The sequence below is a fragment of the Oncorhynchus gorbuscha genome, linkage group LG09, assembly GCF_021184085.1.
Source record: "Oncorhynchus gorbuscha isolate QuinsamMale2020 ecotype Even-year linkage group LG09, OgorEven_v1.0, whole genome shotgun sequence".
Lineage (NCBI taxonomy): Eukaryota > Metazoa > Chordata > Actinopteri > Salmoniformes > Salmonidae > Oncorhynchus > Oncorhynchus gorbuscha.
Window position 1 is genome coordinate 60,667,881 of NC_060181.1, and position 17,504 is coordinate 60,685,384.

Below are 17,504 nucleotides of genomic sequence, written 5' to 3' on the forward strand. Positions count from 1 at the left end.
GTGGGGGTGTTTTGCTGCAGGAGGGACTGGTGCACTTCACAAAATAGATGGTTTCATGAGGATGGAAAATGTGGATATATTGAAGCAACATCTCAAGACATCAGTCAGGAAGTTAAAGCTTGGTCGCAAATGGGTCTTCCAAATGGACAATGACCCCAAAATGGCTTAAGGACAAAGTCAAGGTATTGGAGTGGCCATCAGAAAGCTCTGACCTCAATCCTATAGAAAATTTGTGGGCAGAACTGAAAAAGTGTGTGCGAGCAAGGAGGCCTACAAACCTGACTCAGTTACACCAGCTCTGTCAGGAGGAATGGGCCAAAATTCACCCAATTTATTGTGGGAAGCTTGTGGAAGGCTACCCAAAATGTTTGACCCAAGTTAAACAATTTAAAGGCAATGCTACCAAATACTAATTGAGTGCATGTAAACTTCTGACCCACTGGGAATCTGATTAAATAAATAAAAGATGAAATAAATCATTCTCTACTATTATTCTGACATTTCACATCCTTAAAATAACGTGGTGATCCTAACTGACCTAAGACAGGGAATTTTTACTAGGATTAAATGTCAGGAATTGTGGAAAACTGAGTTCAATGTATTTGGCTAAGGTGTATGTAAACTTCAACTTCAACTGTATGTCCAATATAAACTCTAATTTGCAACTTTTGGACTAACGATTAAACCCTAGTTCAGTGAGATGCAGGCAATAGTGGGCAAGGCTGTATTGAATGTGTCATTGTCACCGTGATTACTCACATTTTTTGTCTCGACCTGTGCACTTACGCTGTAAACTTTTCATAAGCTAGGTTTGTAGCAACCTCATGATGGGTATTGGGAAAATGAGTGTCATGTCGTAACCTAAACCAATCAATGTTAATCATTTTAGCTGGGCGAATGGAATATGAATGAGTCATCCAATATGCTGTGATAGAAATAAGGCCATAATCATAAAAATATAATTGTCATCTCTGGTTTACAGTAAAATTAAGATCGGTCTTTCATATCTAAAATGGCCAATGGTTGTTTCAAGACCAACTCCTGCATGTCCCACTATGGAAAAATAATACACTTAGTATATGAAACAGTAGTGGAGGCAAGAGCTTGGCCTGGTTTTACCACTGAGCAGTTTACTGAGTGATTTGTATAGGTTTATTTGAAGTAAAAAGACAGGACATCTTTTCATTGACATAGGGTGGAACAGGATGCCTGAAGACTGAAAGGCCCTGCAGGAAGAGCCACACCCGCACTTTACCTCAACATGTATCCATCAGTTCTGTTTTAACCCAGTATAAAAGGAGTCGCATAAGCCAGAGGTGCAATACAGCAGTTTATTTGTTTTAAAAAAACAGTCTGGGAATCATAGAAGAACATGCAGCATTAGTTAGCTTCAAAGTGCATGATACCGTACATTCTCTTTTAGTCAAGTGACATTCAAACATTCATAATGCCAAACAAGGTGAATACATGGCTCAATTACCTTATTAGCAACAGTAATAAGCACAATCCCATTAAGGAAAAAGTAACATGACTCCAAAATAACTCCAATAATAAAGAATATTGCATTTAATCTGGCACAGTCGGTATTGTACTCTCCACAAACCTAAAACAAATGGGAATTATAGTTGTGTATTTAAAAAACAAAACAATATATTTTTTTTTTAGCCAAGAATCATTCAAATAAGTTAACAAGGCATCAGTAAACATGTTGTCCCCCATGAATGATGCAGAAAAAAATTAAAATATTGAATTGGCGGAGCTTATAAACTCAGCAAAAAAAATAAACGTCCCTTTTTCAGGCCCGGTCTTTCAAAGATAATTCGTAAAAATCCAAATAACTTCACAAATCTTCATTGTAAAGGGTTTAAACACTGTTTCCCATGCTTGTTCAATGAACCATTAACAATTAACGAACATGCACCTGTGGAACGGTCGTTAAGACACTAACAGCTTACAGAAGGTATGCAATTAAGATCACAGTTATGAACACTTAGGACACTAGAGGCCTTTCTACTGACTCTGAAAAACACCAAAATAGATGCCCAGGGTCCCTGGACATCTGCGCGAACGTGCCTTAGGCATGTTGCAAGGAGGCATGAGGACTGCAGATGTGGCCAGGGCAATAAATTGCAATGTCCGTACTGTGAGACACCTTAGACAGCACTACAGGGAAACTGAACAGACATCTGATCATCCTCGAGGTGGCAGACCACGTGTAACACATGCACAGGATCGTTACATTCGAACATCACACCTGCAAGACACGTACAGGATGGCAACAACTGCCCGAGTTACACCAGGAACACACAATCCCTCCATCAGTGCTCAGACTGTCCGCAATAGGCTGAGGGCTTGTAGGCCTGTTGTAAGGCAGGTCCTCACCAGACATCGCCAGCAACAACGTTGCCTACGGGCACAAACCCACCGTCACTGGACCAGACAGGACTGGCAAAAAGTGCTCTTCACTGACGAGTTGTGGTTTTGTCTCACCAGGGGTGATGGTCGGATTCGCATTTATCATCGAAGGAATGAGCGTTACATCGAGGCCTGTACTCTGGAGCGGGATCGATTTGGAGGTGGAGGGTCCGTCATGGCCTGGGGTGGTGTGTCACAGCATCATGTTGTCATTGCAGGCAATCAATCCCATTGAGCACGTCTGGGACCTGTTGGATCAGAGGGTGAGGGCTAGGGCCATTCCCCCCAGAAATGTCCTGGAACTTGCAGGTGCCTTGGTGGAAGAGTGGGGTAACATCTCACAGCAAGAACTGGCAAATCTTGTGCAGTCCATGAGGAGATGCACTGCAGTGCTTAATGCAGCTGTTGGCCACACCAGATACTGACTGTTACTTTTGATTTTACCCCCCCTCCCTTTGTTCAGGGACACATTATTCCATTTCTGTTAGTCACATGTCTGTGGAACTTTTTCATTTTGTCTCAGTTTTGAATGTTATGTTCATACAAATATTTACACGTTAAGTTTGCTGAAAATAAACGCAGTTGACAGTGAGAGGACGTTTCTTTTTTTGCTGAGTTTAGGTCCTTATGGGAAACATGTTGCTCATGAGGGGCGGCATATACAACAGTGCCTTCAGAAAGTATTCAGACCCCTTGACTTCTTCCACATTTTGTTTCAGCCTTATTCTAAAATTGATGAAATAGTTCTTTCCACCTCAATAAATACCCCGCGACAAAGAAAAAGCTGTTTAGACATTTTTGCTAACTTATTAAAAATAAAAAAACATTATGTAAATTATATTTAAGTATTCATACCCTTTCCTTTACTCAATACTTTGTTGAAGCACCTATGGCAGCGATGACAGCCTAAAGTATTTTTGGGTATGACACTACAAGCTTGGCACACCTGTATTTGGGGAGTTTCTCCCATTCTTCTCTGCAGATCCTCTCAAGCGCTGTCAGGTTGGATGGGGAGCGTTGCAGTACAGCTATTTTCAGGTCTCTCCAGAGATGTTTGATCTGGTTCAAGATGGAGCTCTGGCTGGGCCACTGAAGGACATTCAGAGACTTGTCCCGAAGCCACTCCTGCATTGTCTTGGCTGTGTGCTTAGGGTCGTTGTCCTGTTGGAAGGTGAACCTTCACCCCAGTCTGTGGTCCCGGAGCAGGTTTTCATCAAGGATCTCTCTGTACTTTGCTCTGTTCATCTTTGCCTCAATCCTGACTAGTCTCCCAGTCCCTGCCGCTGAAAACATCCCCACAGCGTGATGCTGCCACCACCATGCGTCACTGTAGGGATGATGGCAGGTTTCTTCCAGACGTGACGCTTGGCATTCAGGCTAAAGAGTTCAATCATGGTTTCATCAGACCAGAGAATCTTGTTTCTCATGGTCTGAGAGTCCTTTAGGTGCCTGTTGGCAAACTCCAAGCGGTCTGTCATGTGCCTTTTACTGAGGAGTGACTTCAGTCTGGCCACTCTACCATAAAGGCCTGATTGCTGGAGTGCTGCAGAGACGGTTGTCCTTCTGGAAGGTTCTTCCATCTCCACAGAGGAACTCTGGAGCTCTGTCAGAGTGACCATCGAGTTCTTGGTCACCTCCGACCAAGGCCCTTTTCCCCCATCGCTCAGTTTGGCCGGACGGCCAGCTCTAGGAAGTGCCTTTGTGGTTCCAAACTTCTTCCATTTAAGAATGATGGATGTGTTCTTAGGGACCTTCAATGCTGCATACATTTTTTGATACTCTTCCCCAGATCTGTGCCTCGACACAATCCTGCCTTGGAGCTCTATGGACAATTCCTTCAATCTCATGGCTTGGTTTTGGCTCTGACATGCACTGTCAACTGTGGGACCTTATATAGACAGGTGTGTATTTCCAAATCATGTCCAATCAATTGAATTTACCACAGGTGGACTCCGATCAAGTTGTAGAAGCATCTCAAGGATGAACAATGGAAACAGGATGCATCGGAGCTCAATTTCGAGTCTGATAGCAAAGGGTCTAAATACTTATGTAAATAAGGTATTTCTGTTGAATTTTAATATTTAAAAAAAATCTGTTTTCGCTTAGTCATTATGGGGTACTGTGTGTAGATTGCTGAGGAAATTGTTTTATTTAATTCATTTTAGAATAAGGCTGGAACTTAAAATGTGGGAAAAAAATCAAGGGGTCTGAATACTTTCTGAAGGCACTGCGTGTACAAAATGATGGGACAGGAGATATGTTTGTTCAAAGTTCTCAGTTGATTACTACAGCGCCTCCTTTGGGCCCCTTTTTTAAATGGCAGGTCTCTATGGCAAGATGCATCATTCATCAAAGTTTCGCCAAAATCCCCCAATGGTGTCCGAGATATCGCGTGTGACTAACAATGTACAAACGGACAGAGAATTCAAACAATAAAATTCTGCATCCATAAAATTTGACACCATTCTGTCTACATTATTCAAATATATTAAAAATAGATCTAGCTGCCATATCTATTTTAAGTTATAAATTATGGCCAAATTAAGTGTATTTAGAATACACAGCAACATGCATTTTATTTGTTTATTTAACTAGACAAGTCAGGTAAGAGCAAATTATTTACAATGACGGCCTACTTGTAAAGACCCCCCGGCCAAACCCTCCCCTAACCCGGACAACACTGGGCCAATTGTGCGCCACCCTATGGGACTCCCGATCACGGCCGGTTATGATAGAGCCCGGGATCGAACCCGGGTCTGTAGTGATTGCAGTGCATTGGAACTCTGCACCACTCGAGAGGCCCATTACAGACTTGCATTTTCAATACCTGACAAATACCATTCTTGTCATCCAAACTAAATAAATAAAAATCTGAGCCTTATGGTATATGAGTGTCATCAAGGGGATACAAGCTGGTCTATATAACTTGAGACGATAATGCAAGATATTTGACATCAGTAATTTGGGCCGATCATTATTACCTCTGCCTCTTTGACAACTTAAATCTCGTTATGCATAAAGTACCTTACAAAACCCTCACAAAAACATAGGCAGTTTAAAAGAAAACTAACAAGTGCTCAATGCTTGTTATGATGCATATTTCAATGTGCAAAACAATGAAAGCATTTTTTTTTTAAATCAGCAGACTCTTCAAGTCAACCAATACTGCTAGTGTTATGTAGGTAGCGACCTAGATTCAGGTCTGGTAGATAGCCGATCTCTTTTTCATCTTGTGCCTCTGGAAAACAGAGACTGGGCCTAACCAGGGCCCACCTTATGCTGTGAAGCAGTAGTGCAGGTTGTCATCTTTGAAGCCATACTCCTGGGTGATGTGCTGGAGCACCCCACCCTGCTGCAGCCGGATCCCATAGAGCAGCGCCTCTCCTCGGTCCTGTGACAGACCCACCTGCAACAGCCACTCTACCAGCTCACTGCCAAGAAAAGTGTCCGCCACTGTCCTCTCCCCACACCTGTGTGTCAGAGGAAGGATTCACCAACGGGCCAGTTAGGCACTCCCCACAGCTGACAGGTCCAAGAGGAATGAGAGAGAGAGAGAGCAGATATAGTGCCTTCAGAAAGTATTCCCACACCCTTTTTCACACTTTGTTGTATTAAAATTGGATTAAAATGGATTTGGTCATTTTCTGTCAAGATCGACACAAAATACTAAAATGTCAAAGTGGAATTTGTAAAACAAAACACTATCTTGATTAGATAAGTATTAAACCCCCTAGACAACCATTTGCATGTCTTGCCATTTATTTTCAAGCAGATTGAAGTAAAAACCAACTGCCACATTCACCGTCTTCTTGGCAAGTAACTCCAGCATAGATTTGGCCTTGTGTTTTGGGCTATTGTCCTGCTGAAAGCTGAATTCATGTCCCCGTGTTTGGTGGAAAGCAGACAAACAGTTTTTCATCTAGGATTTTGCCTGTGCTTAGTGCCATTCAGTTTATTTTTTTATCCAGAGTCCCTAATGATTACAAGCAAATCCATAACATGATGCAGCCACCACTATGCTTGAAAATATGGAGAATGGTACTAAGCAATCTGTTGTATTGCACTTTGACATAACACGTTGTATTCAGGACAAAAAGTGAATTGCTTTGCCACATTTTTTGCAGTATTACTTTAGTGCCTTGTTGCAAACAGGATGCATGTTTTTGAATATTTTATTCTGTACAGGCTTCCTTCTTTTCACTCTGTCAATTAGGTTAATATTGTGGAGTAACTACAATGTTGTTAATCCATCCTCAGTTCTCCTGTCAAAGCCATTAAACTAACTGTTTTAAAGTCAACATTGGCCTCATGGTAAAATTGCTTAGCGGTTTTCTTCCTCTCCGGCAACTGAGTTAGGAAGGACGCCTGCATCTTTGTAGCTCACCATGCTCAAAGGGATATTTAATGTCTGCTTTAAACATTAAAAAAACATTTACCAATAGGTGCCCTTCTTTGCAGGGCATTGGAAAACCTTCCTGGTCTTTGTGGTTGACCCGGTTTGAAATTCACTGCTCGACAGGGACCTTAATAATTGTATGTATGTGTGGGGTACAGTGATGAGGTAGTCATTTAAAAATCATGTTAAACACTATTATTGCACACAGAGTTAGTCCATGCAACTTATGTAAGTTGTTAAGCAAATGTTCACTGCTGAACCTATTTAGGCTTTTCATAAAAAGGGGTTGAATACTTGACTCAAGACATTAAAAAAATAAAATGAAATATTAAAAAAATATAAAATTATATACAATTCCACCTTGACATTATGGGGTCTTGGTTGTAGGCCAGTGACAAAAAAAACCAACACTCAATATAATCCATTTTACATTCAGGCTGTAACAAAACAAAATGTGGGAAAAGTAAAGGCTGTGAATACTTTCTGTAGGAACTGTAGCTAGGATGGCACACTGAAACAAACGCAAGAGAGAAGTGCTCAACACAACCCATGCACCAAAACTCATGCAAAACAATGTATTCATATTAGTGATGATCAATGGGTATAATGCAGTTGTTACACAAACTGTCAGACTGTCCAATCGTAAGCAAAGTTGTGAATTACTGCATAATATGGGAGGTTTCATATATACCGTGAGCCGTTTTAGGAAATACACAGCGGGTGCACAGTAGAAGCAGAGGGTCTATTGAATCCCTGAGCAGAGCAGCCCTGTAAGTTGACTAATTGACCCCTCACCTCTTCTGCTGGACAATGTCCCGGACACACTGCTCTTTGTGGTATCTGATGAACTGAGTGCAGGTCATCATGATGTCATCAGATACAACCAGTTGAGGCTGCTCTTCTGGCTTCCTTCTGTGCCACAGACAGGATATCCTGGGCACAGGTCCAAAAAAAGGTATTCAAGGCTTCTTATTCAATACACAGCTCACTACTCGATCATATGAAATGCATGTCAGTGAGCCTCTTACTTCTTTTTAAATGGCAGTATTATCAAATGTTTGTCCAGCCCAAAAAGCCCGAACGAGATGAAGCCCTGAGAACAGCAAAACACATATGTAAACACCGCCACCGTTGAGTAAATACAGTGGCTCCAAATCCCAATGTGTCTATGGAGACCTATATGTACGGTACCTGTCCATAGTTGACCACAGCACAGAAGAACTGCAGCTCTAAGTAAAGTCTCCCAGGAACTCGACTAAAGAGCCACCACAGACAGCTGGACAGGTTCTAGAACAGGGGAGAGAAATTGAAACAGGGATTGTCACACTTGCCCAAAATTGAAGGACAGGACGGACAGCCGTAAAAAAAAACTCAACATACAGGCTCTGTCGCACAAGGCCATTTCCATGTAAAAGGACCCATGAGCGCAAACGTGAAGTTCATAGGAACACCACAAATTTGGTGTCAAAATGAAAGCTAAGAGGATATTTTTCAGAAAAGAAGGCATATACATTTTCCAATCATTCTTCCCAAAATTAGGAATAAGCGAAGGCTTTGATTTCTGGTCAAACCTTAAAAAAAGGTATTAGAAAAACATCAAAACACACTGTTGAAGTTAACAGGAAAGTTCAACCAAATTTACACATTGGTTTCCTTACCCTGTAAGCAGTCTATGGACAAGGTATGAAAGCAATCCATGCTTTGGTTAAGTTGCCCTGGGACTGTTTCCACGTGGCACTACTCACATACAAGTCATGGTACCGATATTACATTTTTCACACATTATGTCCAAATCACCTGAAAGTATCTAAAAATTATTGTGAAGCTTAACAAAGTCACTTATAGATGTTCTGAACATGTGCAAAAAAAATGCTAATATCGGTCCTATGACTTGAATGGATTTTTGCCACAAATACCTAAAACGTTAGAATGTGGAAACAGTGCCAGGGAAACTAAACCAATGCAGGGATTGATGTCATAGCTTGTCCATAGACTGGTTTCCTTACCCTGTACGCACTAAGCAATGTCATTTTGGAATTTGGGTGAACTATCCCTTTAAGACCCTTACCAACTAATATCAACATTTACATTTAATTTTGTGAAATATTGCCTAGTGTCTTCTCATTTTGCATAAAAACCCATATCTTTAAGATATATTCAAATCTCTCTCATGAGGGATGATAATGAAAATTCACTGAAGTAACAAGTAAAAGGTAAACCTACCAATTATAGTGTTTTTACTGATAACAATTTTGTGAATGATTTATGGGATTTAAACGTGTGATTCTGTTACGAAATCCAAAATAGAATGACTGGAAAAAAAAAATAATAATCAGTAACAGAGTGACTGCAATTAAATTAGCTAAAATGGGAAATGATAGTAGTCACAAACCACAGTTGGGGCTCCTGTTACTGCCCTCCCTTCCACTGGCATACTGTTCAGCTGAACACAGTCTGAACAACCCTTCCCTCTCTCCCACCCAGCATTTCATATGGCGGAGCACAATTGGCCCAGCGTTGTCCAGGTTAGGTCGTCATTGTAAATAAGAATTTGTTAACCGACTTGCCTAGTTAAATGAAGGTTAAAAAAAAGTTTAATTAAAAGGTCCAGCAAAGCAAAAACCTGATAAAAAATGAATTTATTGTTTGTTTGTTTGTTCAGTGGGAAATTAATATCAAACTAGTCAGTGACAACTGTGTTGAGATTGGAGTTTGTGACAGCAACTACGTGAACTTATTACAGTATTACAGACACTGTCCTTGGATTTTCTATGATCTTCTAGAAGAACCCCATACCTTCTGACAACTCTTGTGTAGCTTGAGTGTTATAGAGTAAAATATGTGTGTGTGTGCACGTGAGAGCCTCAGCTTTTCATAGATAGCTTTTAAGAAATGTGTATCTGAAACCATTCGGACTCTACATTTTTTTTTTTAAATCACAGATTATTGGATGAATCCAAATTGTACAACCAAGAAGTCGGTAGTTCAAACCCCCAATGTTTAAAAGGGGTTAGAAGTCCAAATCGTGTCGGCATGGCGGTGGGACTCATTGCATTAATGTCACCTCTCCCGGCTCTTACTGACACCCATCCAAGGCCCCTCGCTTTCCATTTACTGTAACCAGCGTCCTCAACCACTGAGCACAGACAGACACCGGATGTCCATGGACGTCAAAAAGTAGTTTACATTTTGTCAGTCCAAATCTAAACCAATCAAAGACCTCTGTTTCACAAAATTGGACAGCACATTACAGTAAAGAAAATTAGAGGTCAGTAAAGTATAGTACAATAGGGTTTAGTAACAGTCTCAGTGTCATTCTGTAATAGTGAGTCAGTCACTCACAGCTAGTAGGCTGACGATCAGTAGCAGGCATAAGAGCACATGGCGGGCCACCTGTCTGTCAGCCACCTGCTGCTCCTCCTGGGCCAGTAGACAGCCTGGCGACTCACAGCCAGTCTCACACGGACCTGAAGGAGACCACAGAGCAGACGCACTGTTAGTGACCCACAGGGTGATGACTGATACATTTGGTAATGCAGTGTATGTGGACACCTGCTCGTCAAACAACTCATTCCAAAATCATGGAGTTGGTACCCCCTTTGCTGCTGTTCGGAGAAGGCTTTCCACTAGATGTTGGAACATTTTTAAAATAATTTAACCTTTATTTATTGTATTTAACTAGGCAAGTCAGTTAAGAACAAATTCTTATTTCCAATGACGGCCTACCGGGTAACTGCCTTGTTCAGGGGCAGAACGACAGATTTGTACCTTGTCAGCTCGAGGATTCGATCCAGCAACCTTTCGGTTACTGGCCCAACGCTCTAACCACTAGGCTACCTGCCGCCCCATAAGCCACCACATTGCTGCGGGGACTTGCTTCCATTCAGCCACAAGAGCATTAGTGAGGTCAGGCACTGCTGTTGGGCGATTAGGCCTGGCTCGCAATCGTTCTTCCAATTCACCCCAAAGGTGTTTGATGGGGTTGATGTCAGGGCTCTGTGCAGGCCAGTCAAGTTCTTCCACACCGATCACAACAAATCATTTCTGTATGGACCTCGCTTTGTGCACACGGGAGCATTGTCATACTGAAACAGTAAAGGGCCATCCCCAAACTGTTGCCACAAAGTTAGAAGCACAGAATCGTCTAGAATGTCGTCATTGTATGCTGTAGCGTTAAGATTTCCCTTCACTGGAATTAAGGGGCCTTGCCCGAACCATGAATAACAGCCCCAGACCATTATTCCTCCACCAAACTTTCAAGCTGGCACTATTGTAGTGTTCCCCTGGCATCCGCAAACCCAGATTCGTCCGTCGGACTGCCAGATGGTGAAGCGTGATTAATCACTCCAGAGAAAGTATTTCCACTGATCAAGAGTCCAATGGTGGCGAGATTTACATCACGCCAGCCGACACTTGGCGTTGCGCATGGTGATTGTAGACTTGTGTGCAGCAGCTTGGCCACGGAAACCCATTTCATGAAGCTCCCGACAAACAGTTCTTGTGCTGACGTTACTTCCAGAAGCAGTTTGGAACTCGGTAGTGAGTGTTGCAACCGAGGACAAGACGGTTTTTATGCGCCAAGCGCTTCAGGACTTGGCGGTCCCGTTCTGTGAGCTTGTGTGGCCTAACCCTTCGCTGCTGAGCAGTTGTTGCTCCTGGACGTTTCCACTTCATAATAACAGCACTTACAGTTGACCGGAGCAGCTCTAGCAGGGCAGAAATTTGGCTAACAGACTTGTTGGAATGGTGGCATCCTATAACGATGCCACGTTGAGTCACCGAGCTCTTCAGTAAGGCCATTCTACTGCCAATGTTTGTCTATAGAGATTGCATGGCTGTGTGCTCGATTTTATACATCTGTCAGCAACGGGTGTGGATGAAATAGCCGAATCTTCTAATTTGAAGGGGTGTCTACATACTTTTGTATTTACAGTGCATTCGGAAAGTATTCAGACCCCTTCCTTTTTCCACATTTTGTTATGTTACAACCTCACTAAAATTTATTAAATAAAAATGTTCCTCGTCAATCTACACACAATACCCCATAAGAAAAAATGTAATCCGTATCATATACTTAATTAACTAGTATTATATACATGACATAAATCCAGCTAACATATACCTATGTTGATGCTTCCAGTTCCGGCTGGCTCAAACATGTCACGGATATCTGGGATAGTTTGGGTATCTGGGCCAGTCGGGAGCCTCAGATCCTCAATAGTGCCTAGCATAGAGTCTCTCTCCAGGACATGGTACATTGAGTCCCACGTGCCTCGACGGAGGCCCACCAAAGAGCACCCGCCCAGCACTATGCTGAAGGCAAGCACAACAGAGGTGCAGATGATCTGCAGAAGACACAAAGAGAAGGTCAGGATGATGAGGTCATGTTCTATGGGAGGTGCCGTCTTCTTTCCCCAGTCGGTCTCACCTGCGGTCTTCCATAAAAGAAAGCCGAATCGATGGTGTCGGGCATCCTCTCCCCAGTTACGAGGAGCACTGCTGCCACAAGGGCTGGGACTCTGTTGACATCACATACGAACTGTGTTTGAGCAGCAGATTCAACACAAAAGGTCCCTTGGTTTCCAATAATTCAATTATTCAGTGGAAAGCTCATGACTCACCCCCAGCCTGCAATCACCAGGAAGCCTGGCGCAACCTTCATCTCACCACCTCTCTTCATCAACACAAGGGAAAGTGCTATTAGACCTAAAACAAAGAAACATGGACTCTATGGTGAGAGAATCATTGCTCAACACCGCACCATTCACATTTTTTTTTTAATCACAGTATGTTAACATACCAACACAAAATCATACTATAAGAGAAAAGGGTGGTATTATTAAATGTTGACAATTTTGTGTGTGTGACAGACATACCTGGCCATACATAAGTACTGTACAGTGAGCCGTACAACAGTGTGAATGTCAACACGTGTCCAATGAAGCGGTCTTGTCTCACGACAAAGTTCCACATGATCATGCTAACACAAGCTAGAATCTGGACGCACGGAGAGGCAAAACGTCAATAGACAGCAGCGCGCAATCCTAAAGCGACATTTAGACAGTGATATTGCTAATTTGGCTTGGTACTATGGACAATATGATATGTACAACATTATTCAATGGACATACTGATACAATATGCATATGGGATGGATGTTTTTGTGAAAACTAACAAATATTCAAAAGGCAAGCCTTGCCTGTGCCAAGAACAGGTTGACGGTGAACATGTGAGGTAGTCTCTTAAATTTCTTACTCAGGAACATGACAGTAACTGTCCAAGCCTGTAACAAAGAGATAAGAGATCTCAGCATTAGATATGCTTGTCTACACATGCCATACAGAAAAGGATAGCATACTTATGTAAACTGCAATGGCAATTTCATCATCTCAGGTCCCAATAAACACCACATGCATTCGAGAGCAGTAACATTCAGTGAAACGACATCACAGGTTATAAGAAAGGTCATATGACCAGTCTAGACTGTCAACAAAATGGGCAGCCTAGAGAGAACAAGAGAAAATAAACTGTCCCAAATGAAAAGCTGCTCTGTGTTTTACTAGCGCCGTGTTGCCTTGAAGTTAAACTGGGGCAACATTATAGGAGAAAGTAAGCCTCAAGTATCATATCATTGGCACCAGACAGAGACATCCTGCTGATGACTTTGAACTGCCTGGTTGCAAGTCATATCTCCACCCCTACTGTTCATAGACTGAATAAACATAGCCTAGTCTAGACAGTATCATCTAACAATATCACCTGATAACTACTGTCCCCCCCAACTGCCCCCAAATAACACAATATGAATGAGATAATGTGAAAAGAAGCTTTAGTACAATCAACTGTCACGCCTTGGTCTTAGTATTTTGTGTTTTCTTTAATTATATTTGTTCAGGCCAGGGTGTGACATGGGTTTATTGTATTGTCGTATTGGGGTTTTTGTAGGCATTGGGATTGTGGTTGATTAGGGGTGTGTCTAGTATAGGCTTGGCTGCCTGAGGCGGTTCTCAATCAGAGTCAGGTGATTCTTGTTGTCTCTGATGGGGAACCGCATTTAGGTAGCCGGGGTTTCACTGTGTATTTCGTGGGTGATTATTCCTGTCTCTGTGTAGTTTCACCAGATAGGCTGTAATTATATTTTCACGTTCCATTTGTTGTTTTGCATTTGTATAAGTTATTTCATGTATCGCGATTCATTCATTAAAGAACATGAGTAACAACCACGCTGCATTTCGGTCCGACTCTCTCTCAACAAATGAAGAACGCCGTTACATCAACACCTGCTTGTAGGTTATAATTTCCTGAAGTCCGACCACCCTGCCTGAAATAAAATAACCAGCACAAAGCCAGTTGAAAAGTAAAGATTACAGTCAATGATAGTTCTTTGATAATGATGGGAGGCAGGGGGAAAACTCACCAGTGCAACTAAGCTGATGATGCTGACATTAAAGCTGACATTCTGCAGAGAATCCATCAATGGCTTAGGGTCCATCCATGGTATTGTCAGCAACCAAGCAGAAACATACATAATGGGAGCTGAGAGAAACGTGCTTATTACCATCCCTGAGGTAACCTGTTAGAAAACAATACACAAGAAAAATGTGACACTGTCCATGTCTTCATATGACCTACACTTCTATCCATATAGGAGAGAGTAGATGACTTACAACTTGTAGCTCCATGTTATAGTGAGCAGCATAGATGGCCACACTGGGGGCACTAGGGAAGACTCCATAGAGGAAGGCATAGTTGGAGAGACTGGAGTGTTCGAGACTAGAGCTGGTGTTGTCAGCGTCCAGCAGCTCCACAGTCTCTCGACAGATCAACGGCATCACCAACCTCCGGAAGATCAAACACGTTGTTAGGTTTCATTGTAATGTTGCGGTCACAAAATGTTACAAGATAAATGCCTGATTCATTCACAAGGAATCATCAGGTAAGAAGGAAGAGACTATATTTTCAAGGGTCTGGCTCGTAGCCTGGTCCCAGATCTGTTTGTGCTTTAGCCTACTCCATTGTCATGGACTTGAGGCTTACTTCCTCCTATAATGTTGCCTCAGTTTAAAGTCTTCAAGGCATCACAATGCTAGTAAAACACAGAGAGCAGCTTTTCATTTCGGATGGTTTATTTTCTCTTGTTCTCTGTAGGCTGCCCATTTTGAGACAGTCTAGACAGCCCTCAGCCCTTTACCAAAACAGTGGTGGGGTTTCCGCTTTGTTATCGTTTGAAATGCAGATTCCCCCTTCAAGATTGCATGAGAATAAATAAAGGTTTCAAGGTCAAAAATACTGAAACGTGGATGGGTGCCAGTATTCAAGAATGCTTGTATTACACAAAACAAAAATGGTAGTCATGTGCCAAGGTTGCCTGGTGTGTAGCAGACCAATACAAATCCACAGTTAGCTCTGAGTCAATAACAGTACACAGAACACATAACACTTAATTACAAGGAGATGTGGTCTCATGTCCTGACACTATGTCTACAGTGTGTTTTTAAGTGCAGTATGAATGTGTATGAGCTGTAGGCTATTATGAATATTAAATAATAGAAGCCTACATGTGTAATAATCTAACTTAACATTCTTAAACATTCTTAAACTCAAAACAATCCATCATAAATCCCTGTAAACACTCACAGTTTTGCTGTGATGAGCAGGATAAGGGCTACAACCGTGGACCTGGTGAGCTTCCCCAACTGGCCCACCATGGAGAGGCCCAAGTAGAACAGAGCTGCTCCTCCAAAAGAGTTGGCCAGGCCGTCCACAAACTGCTCCATGAAAGCAGGGATCTTCTGATCCAGGATGAAGTGGAAGATAATGCCAATAACAACCATGAAGACCATGGGGTTCTTCAGAACCTGCAGGATGACCACACCCACTATCTGGAGTTTGCCCTGCTGCCAGTCTCTCTGATCCCTCCACTTCTGGATCTCACAGAAGGCAAACCCAATGGGGTTGAGAAGCATGAGGGACACTGGTGCTACCAGGTAAATGTACTGTAGATACTCTGGGTGTGTGTTCTTGTACAAGGCCTCAACTGTGAAGAAAGGTACAGTTCAGGAAGTTCCCTTTTAGGGAGGAGAGCAGAGTGAATCAAACTTTTTGTCACAAACCAACAAGATTTTAAAGTATGACTTAAAGACATATTTCCTTTGTTCTGAGGTTCTGCCAGGAGACTATCAATTTTAAAAGGACTGAAACTGAACGGATGGAAAGACTCACCAATCGGGTATCCCAAAGCAAAGTCATTGCTTTGAGTAGCAAAGATGGAGAATAGGCCAGCTTTGCTGAAGCGAGTGTCAGGACTGGCAACCAGTAGTGTAATCACACACACAATGAAAAACACAGACACCTTGGCGATGAGAATACTCCACAAAAATGGCCAGATGACATTCCCAAAGTCCAAGAGTACCATGTTCTTAAAGAGCAATGCTGGGAGGGCAAACTTGGACACAAAGTTCCCCAATCCTTTGGCCTGTGTGGATGTGATGATGTTCGCTCGACCAGCAATATAGCCACACAAGATGATCCCAAAGCACTCCAGGAGTGCTGGGAAGAGCTTGTCAATGGACATGGTGGGAGGGGTGTCCGAGGGATCCAAGTCCCCATTTGAAAGGTTGAGGTTGTTACTGATGGCAGGGACATCCATTGTGGCGCTGGTGGTTTAAATCCTCAGATATCAGCTCTCATGCCTGGCCAAGCTGATAGGGTTGCTGGTGTCACTACCAGTTACTGAAAATCTAAAATACTTGGAGAACAGTCAAACTACAATTTCAATTTGCCGTCTCTAAAACTGCATCGTCGAAAAGGGGCTCGTAACTTAGTTAGCACTGTTGTATTCGGCACATGTGACAAACAACATTAGATTAGATTTCGATTTGAGCCATTTATACATGGTAGTTACATAGGTGAACCTTTCAGCCCACTGAATGTCCCAACAGACTCACGAAGTTGAGTCCTGACGCCAAGGTATAACCACCATTTACCGGGGTTTCTAGATATAACGTCAACGTTAAGCATACACTCGTAAACAGTCTATTACAGTAGCTACTTTGTAGCGATGTAACCTTCTCACAACGTAAAATGCTAGATACAACGTATCACTTACACATTTTTAAAAAATACATATCAACTGTTCTATAATACGCGTTAGTGAAAACATGGATAAACATGCATGCACCCAGCAATCTGAGCTAATGTATATGTATGGTAAAAAATAAAATAATAATAAATGGCTAGCATCGCTATTAGCTTGATGAAAAATAGAGCGCCATTCTTTAAAAAGACAACTAACGTAGCTAGCTACCAGTACCTACAGATAATCAAGGCATGGAGTTCGAGAGGGTTGGCTAACTAAATAACCTAACGTTAGCTAGCTAGCCAATTCACCTAACTCTAGCCAGTTAGTACGTGCGCTATTTATAAATAGGTGAAAACATGACACGCTAGTTTGCCAAATGCCAATATACGGGGTGCTATTTAAACCCGTTGACAAGTGACCGTAAAAAAATAAAAAATACAAGACAACTTACCGGTATCTGTCTCTCTATGTCGCAACACCCCGCAATTTCCTTCTTGTTCTGACAGCAAACTACTTCACCAATCACATTAGACTACATGGGGGACCCGGAGGGGAAACGATTTAGCCGAATGTTGCACTTGGGGCTATCACGTGGTCAAAATTCAGTCTTTT

The 17,504-nt window shown here is 42.3% G+C and overlaps 1 protein-coding gene across 2 annotated transcripts; it reads right to left on the reverse strand.

Moving 5' to 3' along the window:
- Positions 1-5,182: 5,182 nt before the first annotated feature.
- LOC124043872 (integral membrane protein GPR155-like) lies at positions 5,183-17,435 on the reverse strand. Of its 2 annotated transcripts, XM_046362961.1 has the most exons (15): positions 17,344-17,435; positions 16,034-16,559; positions 15,449-15,848; positions 14,479-14,650; positions 14,229-14,384; positions 13,011-13,094; positions 12,688-12,808; positions 12,433-12,517; positions 12,240-12,330; positions 11,934-12,156; positions 10,154-10,278; positions 8,003-8,098; positions 7,840-7,904; positions 7,607-7,744; positions 5,183-5,885 (listed from the first exon to the last, which is right to left on the reverse strand). In XM_046362961.1, the coding sequence occupies exons 2-15, from the start codon at positions 16,458-16,460 to the stop codon at positions 5,690-5,692; spliced, it is 2,379 nt and encodes a 792-aa protein (XP_046218917.1). In that variant the 5' UTR covers positions 16,461-16,559; positions 17,344-17,435; the 3' UTR covers positions 5,183-5,689. The 2 variants fall into 2 exon arrangements, with proteins under 2 accessions (XP_046218917.1, XP_046218918.1); XM_046362962.1 differs by having other exon boundaries at positions 5,702-5,937; positions 16,034-17,432.
- Between the last annotated feature and the right edge of the window lie 69 nt (positions 17,436-17,504).